The sequence below is a fragment of the Pan paniscus genome, chromosome 19, assembly GCF_029289425.2.
Source record: "Pan paniscus chromosome 19, NHGRI_mPanPan1-v2.0_pri, whole genome shotgun sequence".
Taxonomy (NCBI): domain Eukaryota; kingdom Metazoa; phylum Chordata; class Mammalia; order Primates; family Hominidae; genus Pan; species Pan paniscus.
In genome coordinates this window covers 17,777,145-17,801,022 of record NC_073268.2, presented here as the reverse complement: position 1 = coordinate 17,801,022, position 23,878 = coordinate 17,777,145, and the positions used below count along the sequence as shown (strand labels likewise).

The 23,878-nt window shown below is 46.2% G+C and overlaps 1 protein-coding gene across 1 annotated transcript in view; it reads left to right on the top strand.

The window, feature by feature from the left end:
* Nucleotides 1-10,449, top strand: part of MYL4 (myosin light chain 4) — a 34,820-nt gene extending 24,371 nt beyond the window's left edge. Inside the window, exons 3-8 of the mRNA XM_034941553.4 lie at nt 552-579; nt 6,671-6,820; nt 8,452-8,625; nt 9,150-9,227; nt 9,784-9,827; nt 10,279-10,449. Of these exons, the coding sequence (XP_034797444.1) occupies nt 552-579; nt 6,671-6,820; nt 8,452-8,625; nt 9,150-9,227; nt 9,784-9,812 (459 nt within the window). The 3' untranslated portion in view covers nt 9,813-9,827; nt 10,279-10,449. The remainder of the gene's footprint in view (nt 1-551; nt 580-6,670; nt 6,821-8,451; nt 8,626-9,149; nt 9,228-9,783; nt 9,828-10,278) is intronic.
* Nucleotides 10,450-23,878: the final 13,429 nt, after the last annotated feature.

Below are 23,878 nucleotides of genomic sequence, written 5' to 3'. Positions count from 1 at the left end.
CTTACCTGGAGCCATCACTTAATAAGTGGTATTGAGAGAGCTTTGGAGTCTGCATTACAGTTGTCCCTCGTTATCTGTAGGGGATTAGTTCCAGGACCCCCACGGATACCAAAATCTGAGGATGCTCAAGTCTCCTATATAAAGTTTGCATATTTGCATATAATCTACACACAACCTCCTGTATAATTTAAATCATCTCTAGGTTACTTATAATACCTAGTACAATGTGAATACTATGTGATAGTTGTTATGTATTTTTTGTATTATATTTTATTGTCGTGTGGTTATTTATTGTTTTCTGAATATTTTCAATCCAGAGTTGGTTGAACCTGGGGAGGAGGGCCGAAGGTATTTTATAGCCTGTCAGTTGTGGCTCATTCATCAGGAGACTTGTGTTTTACCCTTAGCACAAGTCGCCTTCCCTGCTTATCAGTGGCCTGCTGGAGGTGGCCATACTGTATTGGAAGCCACTTCTGCCTCTACTTCGCTTTGGGGGCCTTTACAACTGCTTTTAGCAATCCAAGCCCTCACTACTATTTCCCTCCCTACAGATAGACTTCACTGCCGACCAGATTGAAGGTGAGTATGGACAACCCCACCTCTCCGTCTCTATTGCACTTTCCTGGAGGAGGAGGAGGAGGAGGAGGAAGAAGAGGAGGAGTAGTTGTCCTCATGGTAATAGTAATCACTATCATCATCATAGCAAACCTATATTGAGCATCTACCATGTGTCAGGCATAGTCCTAGGCACTTTATATGGATTAACTCCTTTAATTCTCATAACAACACCATGAGGTAGAAATTGTTACCTCCCCCGTTTTACAAGTGATAAACTGAGACACATAGAGATTGGGTGACTTGCCCAGTCTCACATGGCAGTCAGCAGTAGAGCTAAGATTCAAACTCAGGCAATCTGATTCCAGATCTGTTTCCTCAACTACTCTGCCAGACTGCTTGGAGCATAGTAGATGCTTAACAAAAGTTAGTGCCTTTTTTTCTTGGCCCCAAAGATCTATCTAAGATATTTGGAAGCCCTCCTTTCTGTTCCCATTATTGGAAAGCCCTCCTTAGTTTACCAGCTTCCCCTCCTCCCACCATGAAGTCTGCCAATATGCTAACCCACTAATGGTGGCAGGGCCAATGAAATGTTTTATCATGTGATGCTCTGTGTCCCCAGCTGTAAAGCAGGACTCAATGTCATTGCAGCGTATCCCTCTGTTTCCTCCACCAAACGCCTCTAGGACATAAAATTATAGGAATTGGAAGGGACCTTGAAAAATCACCTAATCCAACCCCCTCATTTTAAGCACATACTCTCTTTTAAAACTTAAATGAATATTTGCACATGGTAAAACAAAAAAGCAAAAAAGCACACACATATTACTTAAAAGTAAATAATAAAAAATAAAAATCCTTTTTTTCCATGCTGATTCCTCTCCCAAAGACAACCACTGTGAACAGGTGTTTATGTATCCTTTCAGAAAAATATATAATGATACACAAGTTTGTGTGTATGTATGAGTGTATACAGTTTATACAAATCAAGCCGTGTGATACACACTGTCCACCTTTTATTAAATATATACTTGGATTTAATAATATACAGTATTTGGATATCTTTTCAAAATTAACACAAACAGTTCTACCTCATTCTTTTAAACAATTATATAGACTCTCACACACAGATGTACCCTTTTAATTTAATCAAGACTATATTGATAGGCTTTCAGACTGTTTCCGGTGGGAGGATATCAGCTTTCTTTCGCCTGTGGCCTTCCTAGCAGGGTTTAAAGGATGGTGCATTTTAAATTATAATGGTTATTGCCAGGTTGCTCTCCAAAAAAGTGACGCCAGTTTACCCACAAATGGAGCATGAGAGCTGGCATATGCATTTTGAAACTAGTGAATTGAGCCTGACTCTGTTTTCATAATACTCAGTGGATACTCACTTGCAGCATTAATTTCAATGCATTTTAGTTAAATATATACTTACGTGGATATAGAAACACAATGACACTAGTGAGGACTGGAAAATCAACTAATGATTTAAAATTTTAATTTCCCAAATGGCCAACTGGAACAGATGGTTATCTCTTCTCTCCTGAAGACTTTCAGGGCTGATGGGGAGGGGACAACTCATTCTGATCTTTTATCCCTCTGACCTTGAAGACATTTTTCCTTCTGTTGAATCAGAATTGTTTTTCCTTTAATTTTACCCCAGCGATCTTTTCATTCGTTTTTTGGTGAAGATTATAATGGTTTTCTCATTGTCATCTTGGTTATGGTGGAAAGAACATAATTTGGAATTAGGAGACTTTCGTATTAGCCCTAATTCTTCCATTATTGGCCATGAGACTTCGGACAAGTCACTTCTTTAAATCTTAATTTTCTTATCCACAAAGTGAGGGTATTTTGGTTTCAATTCAGAAATTCTAGTCCATTCAGCATCCTCTAGATATCCTCCATCTATTTGGAGATAGTTTTCAAATCCCTCCTAAGATTTATATTCTCTAGGTGATATGCCTCAATTTATTTTATTTTATTTTATTTTATCATTTTATTTTATTTTGAGACAAGGTCTTGCTCTCTCACCTAGGCTGGAGTGCAATGGTGCTATCATAGCTCACGATAACCTTGAATTCCTGGTTTTAAGCAATCCTTTCACCTCAGTCTCCTGAGTAGCTTGTACTACAGGCAGGTACCATTGTTTTTATGTTTTGTAGAGATGGGGGTCTCGCTATTTTGCCCAGACTGGACTCCAACTCCTGGCCTCAAGCAATCCTCCCACCTTGGCCTCCCACAGTGCTGGGATTATAGGCATTAAGTCACTGTGCCTGGCCTCCCAATTTCTTTTGTGCTTTTTTTTTTTTTTTTTTTCCCTCATAGGAATTAGCTTCTAACCCTTGGCTTCCTTCTCATCCCTCTCCAGATTTCTGTATTCTTTTAGAGAGGGGTTACTACCACTGGACTCATTGCTCTAGTAAGCAGGTGACTACACTACTGCAGATTATTGAGGAAAGGTCTCTTCTGGACCCTTGAACATCACCTCTAATACCAGAAGTTCACACTGGCTTTTTTTTTTTTTCTAGTTGTAGTCCTAAACTTCAGTGTTTGATTTTTTTATGTGCATACCAGGCTTCCCAGCAGGCCAGGTGATTGGTTGGAGCATTAGCAGTTATAACAAGCAGGTCTCCTTCTCTTCCTCCTTCCTCCCCATCATTTCCTTGGTTTGCTTAATAGTTGATCATAAGTCATATCTACATTGGCTTTTACATGAGGATAATAATACCTATAGCATATATTTTTTCATAAAGATTAATAAAGTGTTCTACGCAAAATTATTTGCTCAGATCCTGGTTCATGGTAAGTGCTCAAATTATAGGTCATTGTTCTTATTACCTTCCTCTTCAGGTTTCACCCTCTTATTAAGCATCATGACATCTTTTTTTTTCTTTTTCTTTTTTTTTTTTTTTTTTGAGACAGCGTTTTGCGCTTGTTGCCCAGGCTGGAGTGCAATGGTGTGATCTCTGCTCACCGCAACCTCCGCCTCCCGGTTTCAAGCAATTCTCCTGCCTCAGCCTCCTGAGTAGCTGGGATTGCAGGCATGCATCACCACGCTCAGATAATTTTGTATTTTTGATATAGATGGGGTTTCTCCATGTTGGTCAGGCTGGTCTCAAACTCCCAACCTCAGGTGATCCGCCCGCCTTGGCCTCCCAAAGTACTGGGATTACAGGCGTGAGCCACTGTGCCTGGCACATCATTACATCTTCTTTTGAGGAGACTTCCTCTTTTGTTAAACTTGACCTCACTCTTCTGAATGAACTAGGAGATCAAAAAGTCTGACTTCAGATTCAACTAACAAATATGTATTTATCGAGCACTGAATTTGTGCCAGACACCATGCTAATTGTTTTAAAGGTAAAAAAGATTAAATCCTGCCTGGGTGCGGTGGCTCATACCTGTAATCTCAGCAATTTGGGAGGCTGAGGCAGGTGGATCACTTGAGGTCATGAGTTGGAGACCAGCCTGGCCAACATGGTGAAACCCCGCCTCTACCAAGAGTATAAAAAATTAGCTGGGGGTGGTGGCATGCACCTGTAATCCCAGCTACTCGGGAGGCTGAGGCAGGAGAATCGCTTGAACCTGGGAGGTGGAGGTTGCAGTGAGCTGAGATTGTGCCACTGTACTCCAGCCCAGGTGACAGAGCAAGACTTTGTCTCCAAAAAAAAAAAGATTACATCCTTATAACAAGGCTATGAGGTAGGTGTTATTTCCTTTTTACAAAGCAGGAAACCAAAGTTCAGCAAAGTTAAATGATTTGGCCAAGATCACATGGTTAAGTGATCCAAATTAGGATTAAACTCAAGAAGATAATACTAGCAGCATTGTTTATGCATTTACTATGTGCTGGACATTGTGTTAAAAATTTTTACATACATTATTGTATTTATATACCTAGTATATTTACATACATTATTATATTAATTTGAATGTAATTTAAGAAACCTATGATACCTGGGTGGAGTGACTCACACCTGTAATCCCAGCACTTTGGGAGGCCGACGTGGGCTGATCACCTGAGGTTGGGAGTTCGAGACCAGCCTGACCAACATGGAGAAACCCCGTCTCTACTAAAAATACATAATTAGCCTGGCGTGGTGGCGCATGCCTGTAATGCCTGTAATCCTAGCTACTCAGGAGGCTGAGGCAGGAGAATCGCTTGAACCGGGAGGCGGAGGTTGCAGTGAGCCGAAATCGCGACATTGCACTCCAGCCTGGGCAACAAGAGTGAAACTCCATCTCAAAAAAAAAAAAAAAAAAAAAAAAAACTAACTAAAAAGAAACCTATGATGTAGGTACCATTTATAGAAGAGGTTTTTAGAGGTTAAATATTTATTTGTCCAAAGTCAAGCAATGGGAATGAAATTTGAACTCGATTATTCAGTAATGTGAAAGAAATGTGGTTTTATGTCTTTTAAATTCATATAAAGCCGAAGAAAGAGTTGGAAGTAAAGGTCTGGGGAATCTTCTGTGATATGTGGAATGATTTGTAAATAATCCATACGCAGCATCGAAGGAAAGAAGTACTTGGAAAGGATGAAAACTGGCTTTTTTTCCTAAGTAGTTCATGAATTCTTTTTTGGCTTATACTGTTCATCTGCTTAGTAAAGCACTTCTTTGTGGGTAGCATAAGGTAACTTAAATGCCCCTCCCAGGCCAAATTACTTCCACTAATGAATTGGTTGAATCCCAATCAATGAAGAATTGGGCCCGGGTATGATGGCTCACGCCTGTCATCCCAGCACTAGGGAGGCCAAGGCAGATGGATCACTTGAGGCCAGGAATTTGAGACCAGCCTGGCCAACATGGTGAAACTCTGTCTCTGCTAAAATACAAAAATTAGCCAGGTGTCATGGTGGTGGGCGCCTGTAGTCCCAGCTACTCGGAGGCTGAGGCACAGGAATTGCTTGAATCTGGGAGGCGGAGGTTGCAGTGAACTGAGATCACACCACTGCACTCCAGCCTGGGTGACAGAGCGAGACTCTGTCTCAAACAAAAACAAAAACAAAACCAAAACAAATCAATGAAGAGTTAAGGTTCTTTGAAAAAGGGACCAGGAGTGCCTTCCTTTGGTCTTGCTGCAGGGATACTTGCCCTGCTGCCTTCAAGGAGTCCAGTCCCTGTGGTTCTGAGCTGGTAAGTAGGAAAGCGAACTAGGAAACAGCTGTAACCACCATTTGTCGATTCCCTTACCATATGCTGAACATTGCTTGGCGTGCTTTGTGATCCCACCTGCAACCCACTCAAGTGATCATTGTATCTCCACTTAGAGCTAGGAAAATGAGGGCCCACAGGGGTTAATAGTTTGCCCAAGGCTGTATGCGAGTCCATGGCAGAGCTGGGGTGGTCTGACCATTGCCTTATCTGGCCTGGGAGCCGCCTTTCAGCCTGGAACAGGCAGTACTGATAACGGCTGACTTTCCAGCGGTCTTATCACTTTGTAAAGTGCTTCCACACACTGCGACCTCCCTTTGCTCTCACAGTGACAGGCCCAGGGAGTGGGGTGTAGTTGTCACTCCCTTTGTGTGCACATGAAGCTGAGACCCAGCCCAGCTTATCCTGCACTCTGAGGCAGAGCCAAGATGAGAATTTAGGAATCCTCACTTCTGGGCCAGTGCTGTTTTCACTTGTCTGTCATTTCAGGAGTCAGGAACCTCACCTACACCAGAGCAGGATGTGTGGGTGGGAGGGGTGGAGGCCAGGGAGACATCTGAATTTTTTTTTTTTCCAAGATGGAGTTTCACTCTGTCACCCAGGCTGGAGTGCAGTGGTGCAACCTCGGCTGACTGCAACCTCTGCCTCCCGAGCTCAAGCGATTCTCGGGCCGCAGCCTCCCAACATTGGAATTTTATAACAACGAAGCAATAGAAGAGATCCCAGTCCCAGCCCTGGAATGGGTCGTGGAGGCACCAGGCTGCTTCTTTGGTTGACAGAAGATGGGATGAGGACGGGTTCAAGGGAGGGCCTGGGATAATGGACAAAGCGAAATATTGGGATATTTTAACAACCACACTCACCTGCTATTCAGCTTGGGTGGAGGCTGATTGGCCACCAGCCACCACCTTCACTGGGGATTGAAAGGTATAGCTGGGTCTTCTCTCCACAGAGTTCAAAGAGGCCTTTTCATTGTTTGACCGGACCCCGACTGGAGAGATGAAGATCACCTACGGCCAGTGCGGGGATGTACTGCGGGCCCTGGGCCAGAACCCTACCAATGCCGAGGTGCTGCGTGTGCTGGGCAAGCCCAAGCCTGAAGGTCAGTGCGGCTGCATGGCAGACCTCTCCCAGGGTCAGGCTTGCAGCCCCTTGGCTCTCTCCTTGTCCAGATCTTCTCTGCCATCTGCACTCTCTCTTCTCCTGCTTTAGCCCCTCAGGACCAGCCTCACCTACCCAGCTTACCCTAGTCCCATTTTGAGAATTTATCTAGACGTCCCCGTACTTAAGTGACCCTTGAGGAATGTAGCCTGGGCTTGTTTCCCTCACGAGGTTGGGAGCTCCTGTGGGGCATGAGCCACATTCTGTTGCCTCAGTGTCTGAGGAAGGCTGAGTGGGAATCTGGAAATCTGATAACTGATGGTTCCCACTCCCCAGCCCAGGAGCTCTCAGGCGGGGCATCTGTCACAGCACCGAGGTATCCTGTGGTGGCCATCGTGAGCTGTATTACAAACAATTTGTTTCTAATAATGGTTAGAGTACTGACGTTTGCAAATTGTTTGGTATAAATTAGAGCAGCTTCAAGATTCTTAGCTCTACGTGCTGCCTCTTTCATTCATTTGCATTTCAATAGGTTTTGGTGAGTGAGTGTTTAGAATGGTGAGTAAGTGTTTAGAAAGTGGTGCAAACGATTCTTTTGTGGCTCCTAAGTGTGATCATTGAGTGTTCATACTCATGTGAGCTGTGCCTCTGTCAATCATCATTACGGCAGATGAGAAGAGGTGTGAGGGAGTGTGTCCTGTTTGTGAATGTTGTCTGTCATGTGTGCCAGTCAAGTTAACAGCTGCTCTAAAACACACACACATGCTTCTCCTCAGTGGTGTTGGCATGGGGTTTGGGGTGGGGTGAGCCTCTCAGCAAGGGTGGGCTGTCTCTGGAGGCTTCCTGGGCCCCATAGTGGTTTCCTCCCCATCCCTTGGTTCTGGCCCGTCCCCCTTCTCCTCTGGCTGAAGGTAACCGCGGGGGTGAAGGATGTGGGCAGGAAAGGACCAGAGGGCTAGGGGCTTGCATCTCAGAAGTCAGAAGCAAGTCCTGTGTGCTTATAAAAGAAAGAAATGCCCACATTTGTGATATTTAAAAATAGTTTGCCTCTATTAAATTAAAGCCTTTTAAATACACTACCATGTGGGAGAAGTATGCTATTCACAAGAGAACTGTGAATTTATAAGAATTATTGATTCAGAGTAGCTTCAAGCTGTGTGGTCTAGTGATGGGACCCCATGCAGAGTGATGCAAACGTTTCTTTTTTCAATCCTGTTGGTTTGCCCCTGTGATTATAGGTCTGTCACGTCAAGGGTCTAAACTGAGTGTGAGGCCCGGGCCGTGTGGCACTTCAGACCCCTCACATCCTGCTGCTGCCACCCTCAGCTCCTCCGCTTGGCTGGCCACCTGGTGCTTAGAGGTCTGGGTGGAGGGCTCCTTTTTCCTTCCATCCTACTGCTTTCACTGAGAAAAGAGGGCCCCTGAGACCATCTCCCCAGCTCCCAGTCCCCTACCTTGCTTGGATGGGAAGCTCTGTGTCCTCTAGGAGCACTAATGGGTGTACCACCCAGAAGTGGCTGCAGCCCAAGCCCTGGGTGCTGTCAGACTTGGGGTGAGGCCCCCTCTTGACCCTCTGCTCCCTTGAGCACCTGCTCACATTGATTTCTCTTTCTTTACCCTGCCTGCCTAAAGAGATGAATGTCAAGATGCTGGACTTTGAGACGTTCTTGCCCATCCTGCAGCACATTTCCCGCAACAAGGAGCAGGGCACCTATGAGGACTTCGTGGAGGGCCTGCGTGTCTTTGACAAGGAGAGCAATGGCACCGTCATGGGTGCTGAGCTTCGGCACGTCCTTGCCACCCTGGGTATGCCAGCTGGGCAGAGATGAAGACCAAGTGGGAGGAATGGAGGGGTGGGAGGTGCCAAGGTGACATATGCTGGTTGGGTGGGGGGTGGTATACAAGGGTCTTTGCATCCTGAGGATAATGACCTGATCCAGGCCCTGCCTCCCTGGGCTCTGCAAGAACAACCATTCCCAGTTGGGTTTGCTCAGCAGGTACCAGGGTTTGGGAGAGGAGGGGAGAGCAGGTTGGCAGAGCAGGGCTTACTACTGAGGCCTGAGAGGTGGGACTCAGGGCTTCTGTCCTTGTCTTTGCCTGAAACACTGAGGCCCTGGAAGCTGTAAGGCAGAGGGGGAGGCTTCGGAGACTAGGCAAGACCTTTAGACCCTTGGCCCCACCCTTCAGAACCTCTGGGAGAGGCTTAGTTTGAACCACCTCCCAGATCCAGGCAGTCTTGGACCTTCACACTTAAGGGGGTACTTGGGTACTGCCAGTTCCTCCTTTGCCATCTGTGATTAAGAGCGCACCACCTCCCAAAACCACCGCAGGAGAGAAGATGACTGAGGCTGAAGTGGAGCAGCTGTTAGCTGGGCAAGAGGATGCCAATGGCTGCATCAATTATGAAGGTATTAAGCCGCGCCTTGCATCCCAGGGCAGCCAGGGATAGTAGGGTGGGAACAGCTTGGGTGGGGTGGGCCCAGGAGCTGGAGGGTATGTGTCTGAGGTGGGTTTTTGTAGACCCCCCCATTGGATGTTGTTCTGTTCCATCTTGTGAGTGAACCTCCTAGTGTAATGGCGGGAGCATGGATTTTGGAGATAGCTCTGTGATATATTAGCTGGTGGGCTTGATTAAGTCACTGATTTTCTCTGAGCCTCAGTTTTCTCATCTGAGGGATGGGGGTGATGCTGGCACCTTTCTCAAGGCTGTGGGGATTCATAGAGATAATGTAGTTCTTCCATTTGTGTTGAGAATCAGCATAGAGAGTGGGCACAGAGCAGAGTCTAGGTATCTGCCCTCCATCCACCTTCTCCCCACCAACCCCCAAATAAGAGCAGGAACTACACAGTCTGGAGAAAGGGGAGCAGGAGGGTTAGAAGTCAGGCAGTGTAGAGAAGGGACAAGTGGTTTATGGGCCTAGAGGCGCTGAGCCACATGGTGGCTGATTTTCACTTTTTTCCTAGCCTTTGTCAAGCACATCATGTCAGGGTGAAGCAGAGTCTTCCAGGTGAGTGCAGCCTCTCCCTCCTGGTCCCTTCCGGGGTCACATAGGGCCTTAAGAATAACACCACGTGCCCTAGAAGGCATCTGCCCCAGCCCTGACCCCTTAAGAGGAAACCTCTTGGGATCAGGCAGTGAGGACAGCCCTGCTCACTCACCATCTCCTGTCTCCTGCCTGCCCTTGCCTGTTCACCCTGTCTTGACCCTATCAGTCACATCCTCTTGCCTCTCCCAGGATCTCTCAAGGCAATGCCCTTCCCTCAGGCCTGGGGCCTCCTGTACAGGCTCCTGGGAGTGAGAAAGCTGATCCCAAGTGGAAGAGAAGGTCCCTGGCCTGTGCTCTTGACCCTGTTCTTCCTCACTTCTCTCCCTAGGTTTTCCCTGGGATCCCCCTGGGTGTGGTAAGGGGCTGGGTATAGGAGGGTGAAATGCCCTTTCCACCTAGCACTTTCTTTCAGGTGCCTGGCCCTTGGCTTTAGCCATACCAGGGTGAGTTAAAGAGAGGCCCTGGATGGGTGAGCTGAGATGGAGTCCTCGACTTATCACCACACCACTGCCCCAAGGACCTTACAGGCCCTCCCTGTTAATAAACAGCTCTAACACGGCCAGGCTGGGCTCTGGGATTCTGACCAGTCTCTGTTTTGTTTGTTTTTTTAAAACTAATTAACGAATTGCATTGGTTTGTGGTGTGTGTGTGTGTGTGTGTGTGTGTGTGTGTGTGAGAGAGAGAGAGAGAGAGATAAAGTCACCTGAGGCCTCATGTGTGCTCAGAGAAATGAGTAGTATCTGGGAGCTAGGAGACAAGGACAAAAGCCTGTGGATCTAGAGATATTGGGGTCAGACCCAGGAGAGCAAGCTCTGGAAGGCCAGCAGCTTGAGGAGTTGTCACCTGGAGGAGTTTTATTCCCTTTGGGCTCACCCTCTACCTAATCACACCTCCAGATGGCAGGCAGAGAGGGGCCAGGCTGAGGCAGGGACTCCTCCTTTGGTCCTTGCTCTTGCTGCTTTTAAACAAAAATTGTTGTAAAATACACATAACATGAAATTTACCATCTTAACCATTTTTAAGCATACAAGTCAGTAGAGTGAGGTATATTCACATTGTTGTGTAACTGTATTAGTCTCTTTTCCTGCTACTGATAAAGACATACCTGAAACTGGGAAGAAAAAGAGGTTTAATGGATTTACAGTTCCACATGGCTGGGGAGGCCTCACAATCATGGCGGAAGGCAAGGAGGAGCAAAGGCACATCTTACATGGATGGCGGCAGGCAAAGAGAGCTTGTGCAGGGAAATTCCCCTTTTAAAAACCATCAGATCTTGTGAGACTTATTCACTATCATGAGAACAGCATGGGAAAGTTACCTCCTACTGGGTCCCTCCCACAACACATGGGAATTCAAGATGAGATTTGAGTGGGGACACAGCCAAACCATATCAGTAATGAATCTCCAGAACCTTTTCATTTCCACCAGCAGAAACACTGTACTCAATAAACAACTCCCCATTCCCTCCTTCCCCCAGCCCCTGGCAATCAGCATTCTACTTTCCATTTCTATGAATTTGACCACCCTGGATAAGTGAAATCAGACAGTGTTTGTCTTTTGTGACCGGCTTATTTCACTTAGCACAATGTCCTCGTGTTCCTTTTTTAAGGCGGAATCATATCCCATTGTATAGGTCAACCATGGTTTGGTTTGGTCCTCGCTTTTTTAGGTGCCTCTTCCTCTGAGTGCAAAGCTCCTGTTACCTGGTTCAGTCCTGCCTGTTCTGGACATCTCATTGACTCCAGACCCAGGATTCCAGCTCAGTGCCCTGGAAAGAGTCAGGGTCAGAGGTCAGGAACCTCAGGCTGAGAGAGGAGGAGAGTGGGGAGAGGCACGTGGAAAAGAGACGCCTGAAAACCAGCAATTGGGAAGAAGGAGCAAGATGATGTGAGGAAGTTAAACACACATGTATATGAGTAGAAATATTTATATGGGAGCACAGGGGTCCAGTCATCCCAGAAAGGGAGTCCTTACATCCCTGAGGACTCCCCAAGGTGAAGTAAATCCTTCCCATGGCCTTTCTGTTGCCTAACTATCAATCATCCAGCCACAGAACTCTGTGGAACATCTATGAATTCAGCCAAGGCTGCCTGCCTGTCATGGGAAGCTGAGAACCATAAGCCCAAGTTTGCTTTTCTTAGAATTTACAGTCTGGCTGGGGAGACAAGGCCAAGGTCTATATACATGCCCTTTGTTTCCCAGATTTTCTTTGAGGAAGGGTTTCAGCTTTGGGAGTGACTGGTTGAATCACAAAACCAGGGATCTTTATACAGTTGAGCAGGGGTTCATTGAATCCAGTGGTTCTCATACTTTGGTTTAGACCCATAGCCTTTTGTTTGAACTAAATTTTACGGGGAAGTCAGTGCATGAAACTGAAGAGAACAGAGTTTCTCTGGCTGAGGAGGAGAGGGCTGGGTTCAGGCTTCTTGGAGCCTCTAACTAGGCTCCTTGGAGCAGAGCCAGTTCACCGATTAGTCAGACTTCCTAAGAGTCAAAATCAGGAAAACAGATCCTTAAATGGGAAGTGACTTAATCAAGTTCACAGCTAATGTTGACAAGGTCCCCTGAATTCTACATTTTTTCAATTTTCAACACACCATTTTCAACCTGCCTTTGAAATGTTTTCCAAGCTTGGCTCTTAGGACTCTTTTCCTTGTCCCTACCTCGCAGACTGCTCTTTTTGGCCTCACTTTCTGCTCCTTTTCTTTAAATCGCACCCTCAATTTGAAATGCCAACATTCTCCTTAGCACTGGGGCCTCGTCAGGTTTTCCTCCTTCCCTTCTTTTTTTTTTTTTTTTTTTTTTTTTTTTGGTTTTTTAACATTTATTTTAGGTTCAGGGGCACATGTGCAGGTTTGTTACATAGGTAAATTGCATGTCTCAGGTGTTTGGTGTACAGATTATTTCACCACCCAGGTAATACACATAGTACCTGATAGGTAGTTTTTTGATCCTCACCCTCCTCCCTCTCTTCTTTCTTTCTTCAGCAAGTATTTATTGCTCACTGTATTCACTTGTGAGGAACTGGAGTTAAGGTTCCCAGTGATTTGAAAACTGAAAGTGTTTTCCTTGCCCAAAGTAGCTTACTGTCCACTTAAGCAAGCACATAAGTATCCAGGGATAAATAGAGAATGATCCCCAAATAGCATAGGGATAACTCCATCTATGTAACATACAGTGTAAGTTTTAAGGAACCAATACGAGGAGGAACCAGAAAGAAGTGAGGCATTACAAATATTTTCTCTGGGAGAAGGGCTTTCAGTGAGACCTTAAAGGAAAAGGTGCCCCAAGGTTGGTGCTTAGCCCCAGGGAGAAGAAGAGCATGAACAGAGGTCATAGCTCACTTACTAATTCAACAGATGCCCATTGGGTACCTGCTGTGGACATGGCACTGGCATGAGCCTTGGGGATATACTGAACCACACAGACATGGCCCCTGTCCTCAAGGAGCTTTCAGTCTAGTGGGAAGACAGACATTAGTTATAATCATGTGACAACATCAGCCAACATTTATTGAACACAGTATTAATTAAGATTATATTTGGCTGTGCGTATGGACACCAAAACACAGTGGCTTAAGAGACATGGAAGTGCGTTTCTTCCTCCCATTACAATCCAGAGATTGGCAGTCCCTGGCTGGCACAGCCGGCATGCTCCACAGTCCTCAGGGACCCAAGTTCTTTTATCATATGGTGTCTCAGTGTGTAACCTCTACACATGGTCTAAGATGCTGCTCCGGCTCAGCCATCACTTCCACTGAGTGAATAGTTCAGGAAGCATTTTATTTTCTTTCCTCTCTCTTTTTTTTGAAATGGAGTCTCACTCTGTGATCCAGGCTGGAGTGCAGTGGCACGATCTCGGCTCACTGCAACCTCCGCCTCCCAGGTTCAAGCGATTCTCCTGCCTCAGCCTCCCGAGTAGCTGAGATTACAGGTGTGCGCCACCACACCCAGCTAATTTTTTGTATTTTTAGTAGAGACGGGGTTTCACCATGTTGGCCAGGCTGGTCTCAAACTCCTGACCTCAGGTGATCCACCTGCCTTGGCCTCCCAAAGTGCTGGGATTACAGGTGTGAGCCACCGCGCCCAGCCGGGAAGCATTTTCTACTTCACAAACCTCCTTGGGAACCAGTGCAACTTATTTGCTGCCTCCATGGTGTTGGGCTTGTTTATCTGAAGACAGAAGAGACTCTTGTCCTCCTAGTCATCCCTTCCCCAACCCTGTACTTTGCCCGGCCCATGACTAAGGTTTGGCACTTGCCCCTCCTGGGAAGAGGTATGCATAAAAAGTGACTAAATAAAGTTCACGATTTTCTTCAACTAGACTGACTTCCACTATTTCGAACCCAGATCCAGACCATGTACAGTTGACCCTTGAACAACATGGGCTTGAACTGTGTGGATCCATTTATATACAGACATTTTTCAATAAAATTCACACTGAATGTGCCTGTCCCTCCTGCCTCTCCTTTCACCTCCACCTCCTCTTCCACCTCTGCCACCCTGGGACCGCAAGACCAACCCTTCCTCCTCCTCAGCCTACTCAACCTGAAGACAAGGAAGATGAAGGCCTTGAAGATTATCCACTTCCACTTACTAGTAAATATATTTTCTTTTCCTTATAATTTTCTTAATTTTTTTCTCCAACTTACTTTATTGTAAGAATACAGTCTATAATATATAGATACAAAATATGTTAAATTTTTATGTTTTTCGTAAGGCTTCCAGTCAACAGTAGGCCATTAGTAGTTAAGTTTTTGGGGAATCAAAAGTTATATGCACATTTTGATTGCACGTGGGTTGGTGCCTCCAACCTCTACGTTGTTCATGGGTCAACCATAATTTATGGAAATAGGACTGAGCCCACTGGGGGCCCTTCCACCACCCTGAGGGGTTCCTGACTGAGGGCCTGAGAAGGTGGCATCTCAGGCAGGATGAGTGTGAGTAAGTGGGCCAGAAGGAGGAGGGGAAAGGTGTCCCAGCTCGGGGGAAGATTTAAGGGGGGCTCTGGCCTGGAGCCAGCAATGGCACCATCCTGAGGGGATGATGACACATGAGGGGACACAGGGAAGCTGCTTCTGTGGAAAGAGAGTATGACTGTGTGTTCCCCAAAGGCCAGGCTCTCTGCTCCCTGTGGACAGATGCTGGGGAGAAAGTTGCCCAGAAAGTTATCAGAGAGGATGGGTATCTTCATGGAAACTTCCCACTGTCAGAGGAACGAACAGCCAGTGACCTTCAGGAGGGAGGTGGGAAAGGAGCAGAGGGGGAGAGGGTATTCAGGGGCCTTCTGTAAGTCTCCTCCCTGTCCACTGCCACAGGCCCCTGACAGAGGCCAGAGCCTCTACTACCCCGCGGAGAGAAAATGAGCAAAGCAGTCACTAGAGCTAAGATGATGATCATATGAGGTCCCCTGATGTCAAAGGTGAATTTCAGAGAGATGATAAGAAAGAGCATCATCAACTTACTGAGCACCTACTATGTGCTGGCACTGTGCTAAGCACTTCTATCATTCTGTCATAGCAGTTTAGGAGTTTATGTATTTATTAATTAAAAACATTTATTAATTTAATTATTAATTTAAAAATACATAGGAAGAATAATAACAACAAACTCGACTCATAATTTTTCTAGTTTCCCCTCTCCAGTTAAAGATGGTAGCATGGGCCGGGCACAGTGGCTCATGCCTGTAATCCCAGCACTTTGGGAGGCCGATGTGGACAGATCACCTGAGGTCAGGAGTTCAAGACCAGCTTGGCCAACATGGTGAAACGCTGTTTCTACTAAAAATACAAAAATTAGCTGGGCGTGGTGTTGGATGCCTGTAATCCCAGCTACTCGGGAGGCTGAGGCAGGAGAATCACTTGAACCGGGGAGGTGGAGGTTGCAGTGAGCCAAGATCGCACCACTGTACTCCAGCCTGGACAACAGAGTGAGACTCCATCTTAAAAAAAAAAAAAAAGAAGTCCGGGCGCCGTGGCTTACACTTGTAATTCCAGCATTTTGGGAGGCCGAGGCAGGCGGATCACAAGGTCAGGAGTTCGAGACCAGCCTGGCAAACCTGGTGAGATTAGCCAGGCACGGTGCAGATGCCTGTAATCCCAGCTACCTGGGAGGCTGAGGCAGGAGAATTGCTTAAACCTGGGAGGCGGAGGTTGCAGTGAGCTGAGATCGCGCCACTGCACTCCAGCCTGTGTGACAGAGCAAGACTCCGTCTAGGGGGTGGGGCTGGTCGTGGGGGGTGGGGGGTGGCGAGAAAAAGACAAAAGAAAAAAGATGGTAGCATGGCATATTAATATTCCTGAAACACTGTTTTAATCAAATTTCTTCCCCAATTAGGACTTAAAAGAGCTCCTATCCCCTACTGGGTCATTTCCAAACCTTTCTATTTAACTTCTCAGGCCTTCCTTTATTTGCCCCAAATCTGCTAGAGGCACCACTGGCTGAAGCCAGCTGATCTTTCTTTCTGTTAGCTCCCCAGTGCTGCTTCCCTCTCCCCTTCTCTCCTCACCCCAGGACCTCTTGATTCATCTTGTTTCTCTCTCCTGATATGTGCCCCATTCTGCTCATCCACCTTATTCCCACTCTTCAATACGCAAGTCAGGCTCACCTCTTCCCTAGAGATTTTCCCATCTGTATTAATTAGTGATGGTCACAATTTAGTCTCCCTAACACAGTCGCCAGACTGGAATTGTAGAGCTACAGGAGATCCTGCAGACTTCTAGTAGACTGTAATCACCTGAGGGCCACCGTTAGCAGAGTGTCATCACGCGTTTGGCATCCTAAACAAACTCCGTTGACCAGGGCTTTTAGGGAAAACTGTGTTGGTGGAGATGGCTGGTGGTGCAATACCTACCTTCCACCACTAGATGACAAACTTGCAACAGCGTGCTTCCAACAGGACGCCCACGTTTGACACGTTCCTGAGACGCTGAAGAAAACCGATTGCCAGCCCGGGCTGAAAGGAAACTTGAGAAATCACTTAGTCCGTCTCTTTGCCTTCAGACAAATGGAGTTCTTGTTTACTTTTAAAGACTCACAGCAATTCGTTCGCTTGCTTCAGTACCCCTACAAAGGTTTTGCAATGAGGGGTCATAGAGAGGACACTTGTGGACATGTGGGGACCTGGTCAAGTCACATCCCCACTCAACCTCAGTCCACAGGTTGCAAAATGAGGGAATCGATTAGATCATGGTTCATGTCCCTTCCAGCTCTCTGATACTAATCATTTAGCATTCAGCAACTCCCTCTCACTACAGTCAGCCTTAGTCCATTTGTTTCGTTTTGATCCTTATTGTATATGTGTGTTTAGAACCTCCAGCAGTGGGAAGCATTCATTCAAAATAAATTATTGAGTGCACAGCAGTAGGTACTTCAGGATATAAAAACAAAGTCATCTGTGGTCTCTCCCTCTATGAGTTTATACTCTACTTGAGGGAAAAAATATATAAGTGGAGCTGAACTATATTAAAAGACAAAATAATCGAAATGACACTAGGCAGTATATGTCTAAGGAGCAAGGGAGACGTGTGGGACCAGGACACTAGGAGCTCAGAGGAGGAGGGGTGGTCAGGGAGGGCTTTAAGGAAGAGAGGTGGCAAGCTCTGATGGAATATCAATAGACAAGAACTCAGGGAGCGGGGTTCCAGTAAGGAGGCACAGGGTGCCTTCATCTTTGCCGACATAACCACAGTTCCTGCCTTTTAGAATTTGGGCAAAAAGAAGTAAAGAAGAATAAAAGAAGAGTGAGAAAAAGAACTGGAGAATGAGATGTGAGGCAAGGAAAAGGGAAAAAAGACAAGGTGGAGCGGGGAGCACCCATTCACTCTGGAGGGACATGTACCCGTTCAGAGGTAGAGAAGCAAAGTGAAACAATCTGAAGATAGGTCAGGCGCGGTGGCTCATGCCTAATCCCAGCATTTTTGGAGGCTGAACAGGGCTGATCCCTTGAGCCCAGGAGGTCAAGACCAGCCTGGGCAATGTGGTGAAACCCCGTCTCTACAAAAAGTAGAAAAATTAGTCAGGCATGTCTGTAGTCCCAACTACATGGGAGACTGAGGCGGGAAGATCACCTGTTCCCCCCTGGGAAGGTTGAGGCTGCAGTGAGCCGTGATTGCGCCACACTGTGCTCCAGCCTGGGCAATGAAGTAAAACCCTGTCTACAAAAAAAAAAAAAAAAAATCCTGAAGGTGAGCTGAGAGCCGCTGATGGACATAAAGTAGTGGCATAGAGCTGTGAGAACAAAGCCAAGAAGGCATAAGTCTCAAATGAAATGAAAATGTTTATATGTTAAAACCAACAAATGTATGCTTTTACTTATGTTCAGAGCAAGAAGAGCAGGAAGGGCACTGCCCTTTGTGCCAGCAGTGTGACATTAGTAGAACTCAACTTCTATTTTGACCTCAGTTCCATCTTTTCTGTCAAGGAGATTAATCTTCTGACTCTAAAACATGAAAATACGTAGCTTAGAGGGAACTGAGACCCAAGATAAAACAGGTTTCAGAGCAAATGGCCACATAATACGGATTCAAGAGTATTTGTCTAGAACAATCACCTGCTGGAAAGTACTTGGCTGAGAAATGGGGAAACAGCAACTTCTATAATGGGGAATTGTCCTACATTTTTTCTGGGTCACTTTGGGGGCAAATCCAGGATCAGTGGATGAAAACCTCAGGGATGTAGATGTCAGATCCCTGCTAGGAAAAATTTAATGTCGATTAGAGGTTTTCTCAAATGGAATGGTCTACCTTGCGAAGTATTGAGTCCCATGTCATGGTAGGTATTCAAGTGAACACTAGCAAATATTTCATGGGGCTTTTATGGAAGAGTTTGAACTAAAGATCTCTTCCAACCTTGAAACCTATGATTCTGTGGTTCTACAAGATTAGGGGAGAAAAGAATGAGTGCTTTCCCAGCTCACCTTCAGATTTTTTTTTTTTTTTTTTGAGACAGGGTTTCACTTCATTGCCCAGGCTGGAGCAGAGTGTGGCACAATCAAGGCTCACTGTAGCCTCAGCCTTGCTGGGGGGGAACAGGTGATCTTCCCACCTCAGTCTCCCACGTAGCTGGGACTACAGGCATACCTGGCTAATTTTTCTATTTTTTGTAGAGATGGGGTTTTGCCACATTGCCTAGGCTGGTCTCGACCTCCTCGGCTCAAGGGATTGGCCCTGCTCAGCCTCCAAAAGTGCTGAGATTACAGGCATGAGCCACCACACCTGACCTATCTTCAGATTGTTTCACTTTGCTTCTCTACCTCTGAATGGGTACACATCACTCCAGAGTGAATGGGTGCTCCCCGCTCCACCCTGTCTTTCTTCCCTCTTCCTTGCCTCTATCCCATTCTCCAGTTCTCTTTCTCACTCTTCTTTTATTCTTCTTTACTTTTTACCCAAATCCTAAAAGGTAGAAACTGTGGTTATGTTGGCAAAGAGGGAGGCCCCTGTGCCTCCTGACTGGAACCCTGCTCCCAGGCTGGAGTACAGTGGCATGACCATAGTTCACTGCACCCTCGAACTCCTGGGCTCAAGCCATCTTCCTGCCTCAGCCTCCTGAGTAGCAAGGACTATAGGCATATGCCACCATGCTTTGCTAGTTAAACATTTTTTTTTTTTTAGAGATAGGGTCTTGCTATGTTGCCCAGGCTGGGCTTGAACTCCTGGCCTCAGGTGATTCTCCTGCCTCAGCCTCCTAAAGTGCTGGGATTATAGGCATGAGCCACCATGCCCGGCCTAGAATTTCAATTTTGAGTACCATTCATTCTTTTTACAATAGAAACTGAGGTTCTTAACCATAGAAAACCATTGTAGGCATATTTCTGCTGTTTTTCCAAGGGGAGGATTTGTCCTTTTTGTTATATTTTCAAAGGGGTCAGAGGCCTAAAAAAAAAAAAAAAAGGTTAAGAACTGCTGTTTCAGGGCCTTTGTGGGATACTGTTTATCTTTTTCCTGAATGTTTTGACATTGCATCTGGTGTAGCCAGTCTTCCTCTCAGGCTACCATGAACTCCAAGATAGCTCATCTCTTTCTCCCAGGACTCTCTTCACTTCCAGCTCTGCCCCACGCCATTCTTTGGGTCACTCTTGGGTTTAAAGAGACAGTTCCACTTATAACTTTTACTCCTTTGTGGGGCCACTTAGATCTGCATAAACACCAAGCTCCTCTCAATCTTGTTCCAAACCCTGCTGGATCTGCAAGGGGCACATATCCCCTAGTAGGAACTGAGGGCGCACAGGCTTGCACACCACTGAGGCCACCTCTTTTCCTCTCTTCCTTTGTCAGGTTCTGATGGCCTCCACTGGGTGTCCTCCCTCAGATAGTCAGGTCCACAGTAGATCTGAATCTTCCTGATGATCAGCACTTACTCACATGCCTCCATTCCTATCAGTTTAATTCCTTCCTTTCTTCCTTTCTTTATTTTATTTTATTTTTGAGATAGAGTCTTTCTCTGCTGCCCAGGCTGGAGTGCAGTGGTGTGATCTCAGCTCACTGCAAACTCTGCCTCTCGGGTTCTAGTGATTCTAGTGCCTCAGCCTCCTGAGTAGCTGGGATTACAGGTGCCTGCCACCACACCCAGCTAATTTTTGTGTTTTTAGTAGAGATGGGGTTTCACCATATTGGCCAGGCTGGTCTCAAACTCTTGACCTCAGATAATCCACCCGCCTCGGCCTCCCAAAGTGCTGGGATTACAGGTGTGAGCCACTGCACTCGGCCTAATTTTTCTGTAGAATTAAGTTCATTGTCAATGGAAGTGATTCTCCTCTCACAAATTTTTGGTCATACTCAAGAGAGTATGTGCAGTTCCTAAAAATCTCAATCATTTTGCATTTACATAAATCTTATATGATATTAGTTATTAGGGACAGAAGTGTCACTTTGTAACTGACAGCTGTGATCGATGTAGGCACAGGGAATTGGGGGCATCCATGTCTCAGTTTTCTTTGTGATGTGTGAGACTTTGTTCTTGGTGGCCAAGAATTTGAAACTGCACATCTGCCTGAGCTGGTCTCAACTTCCTGGCCCTGGAGCTTCAAAGGAGATTCAATAATGGCCCCCTTGGCCCTACCTTCTCCCTTTCCATTTCCACCTACACTCTTCAGTAATCAGCTCAGTCTATCTGTGCTCTATAGGCTAATGAAAAAAGCTAGAAGTTGGCTGGGTGTAGTGGCTCACGCCTGTAATCTTAGCACTTTTGGAAGCCCAGGTGGTGGATCACTTGAGGTCAGGAGTTCGAGACCAGCCTGGCTAACATGGTGAAACCCCATCTCTACTAAAAACACAAAAATTAACTGGGCATGGTGGCGCATGTCTGTAATCCCAGCTACCTGGGAGGCTGAGGCAGGAGAATCGCTTAGACCTGGGAGATGGAGGTTGCAGTAAGCCGAGATCATGCCACTGCACTACAGCCTGGGCAATAGAGTGAGACTGTGTCTCAAAACAAACAAACAAACAAACAAACAAACAAACAAAAGCTAGAAGTCAAAGATCCAGCATTAAAAGCTTGGTTACCAGTTGGAACGTGGAGAGAACTCTGTATAGTTAGTTTCATAATCATGTCCTTAATGCATTGTATTGCTGGTTTTGTTTTGAATTAGAACTTACTTTTTTTTTTTTTGAGACAGAGTCTTGCTGTGCATAGTTCATTTCAACCTCAAACTCCTGGGCTCAAGTCATCCTTCTGCTTCAGCTTCCCAAGGAGCTGGGACTACAGGTGGGTGCCACCATGCCTGGCTATTTTATTTTATTGTTTTACTTTTTGTAGAGATGGGGTCTTACTATGTTGCCCAGGCTGGTCTCAAACTCCTGGCCTCAAGCAATCCTCTTTCCTCAGCCTCCCAAGGTGCTTGGATTACAGGAGTGAGCCACCATGCCTGGCTAACTTCCTAATCTATAAACTGGGGATAATAGTCATACTGACCCAATTTGGTTATTAAGAAGATCAAATAATTTAAAATGTGTAAAGCACTTAAAACAGTGTCTGCAATATAGTAAGGACTCAATACACATTAGCTCTGTAGGGGAGGAGGGTATCTTAAGCAATGGGAATAACCTTAGCAAAAGAAGGAAAATGAAAGAACCATTATTCTTTTAGAAAACTCAAAAATAATAGAAATGGCTGGGTGTGGTGGCTCACATCTGATATCCCAGCACTTTGGGAGATCAGGGTGGGAGGATCACATGAGCCCAGGACTTCAAGACTAGCCTGGGCAACACAGTGAGACCCTATCTCTACAAAAAGTGAAAAAAAAAAAAAAAAAAGCCAATGTGGTGGTGTGTGTCTCTGGTCCCTGCTACTCCAGTGGCTGAGGTGGGGGGATCACTTGAGCCTGGAAGGTCAGTGGTGCAGCGAGACTTGATCGTGCCTCTGCACTCCAGCCTGGGCAACAGAGTGAGATCCTGCGCCCGACCAAAAAAAAAAAGAAAGAAAGAAAGAAAGAAGAATAAAAAATGCCTAGAAGACAAATGGAGAGAGAAATACTGCTCATAATAGTAAGAGCACCTCCCTCTTCTGCATACTTCCCCTGTGCTTATGCTGTTTCAAGTGCTTTGTGTACATTATTCATTTACCCTTCCCAGAGATTCCTAATGAGGTAGGTGTGGTTATCCCCATTCTACAGATGAGAAAACTGAGGCTTCTGGAGGTTAAGTAACTCTCACCAGGGCACTCAGTGAGTGGGTGGAAGCTTCAGGAATCAGGCCCACATCAGCTCGCTGCCTGTGTTCTTAGCACCATGCCTTATTGCCCTTTGCTTTCCTTGGCCCCACCCCAATTTTCTCTACCCAATGCCATGAAGTAGGAAACAAAAACTACCTGGTTCTCCCTCACCACCAGTCAAACTTTTCACCTTGTCAAGTCACTGTCTCCTTCTGGGCTTCAGTTTCCTTTTGCAGTATAGGAGACAAAGGTGCTCTGGGATCCCTTCCAGCTCTTTTTCTCCCCTCTTCTCCAGCTTTGGTTACTCAGCCATCTTGTACCATTTTGGCCACCAAATAACATGACACTAGGAATACTCAAAGAAGTGTAGAGCAAAGCATTCAGGCCCCTTGGTACAAACCTGCTAGCAGGTAAATAAATAAATAAATAAATAAATAAATCCAACCAACACTTAACAAAATTAGGGCAGAAATACTGAAATGATTTAGAGTACAGAAATGATCAGAGACTAGAGGTGAGTTAGGGACACTTCCCAGGGAATAAGAGCCAAAGAGACCTTAAAGGAAATGAGGAATGCTGCTTGCGGCTCCAGTTGGGAAGGTGGAATGAGGGGATGTGTCCTGGTGACCCTGTCCTTCTGGTCCTTTCTTTGTGGCATCTGGTTGCAATGAGTCTTGTGGGTTGTGGGAGAAGAGATGGAGTGGGTAGGGAGTAGCAGGAGAGACAGTAAGTCACTTGTGTCATGTGATTTGTAACTCAGGTATACCTATTACTAAATTTCTTTTTTCCGTGAATGGGACTCAGATTATTTGGACTTGGTGGTGTTATTGGATCTTTGGAGTGTTGCTTTTCTGGCGGGAAACCTCTGTGGCCAGCAGCGCCTTTGCCCAAGTTTTGCTCAGGCCTGCTGGGCTTGTTCCACCCACTTGGCCTGGCAGGCCATGCTCTGCTCACATTATCGGCCTGAATCCCATGCCTCCAAGGGAGACTGCAAGTCAGACATGGAGTGGTAAGGGGTGCATGAGTGAGCATGGGGTCTAGCCACTGTGCGCAGTTGGACATGCCGGCTGCTGCCACAGGGTGGGCAGCTCCAGGTGGTAGCATGTGTGCCAGCTCTCTGTGAGGCTGCTGCTGGACTGGGTGCACAAATAGCTTCCCTGGCTGGCACTGGGGAATGCAGTGGCACCCAGAAGCTTGGAGATGCCAGGAACTGCAGGGCCCCAAAGAGGGAGTCACAGCCCTGGCTTGGGGAGCTCCCAGGTCTGAGATTCCTAAAGGGCCACAGATTTTCTCTCCTCTTTGCCCCCAGTGGGGCAAGCAAGCGGCATGTTTCAGCACTGTTTGTGTTACAGCTCTTTTAGC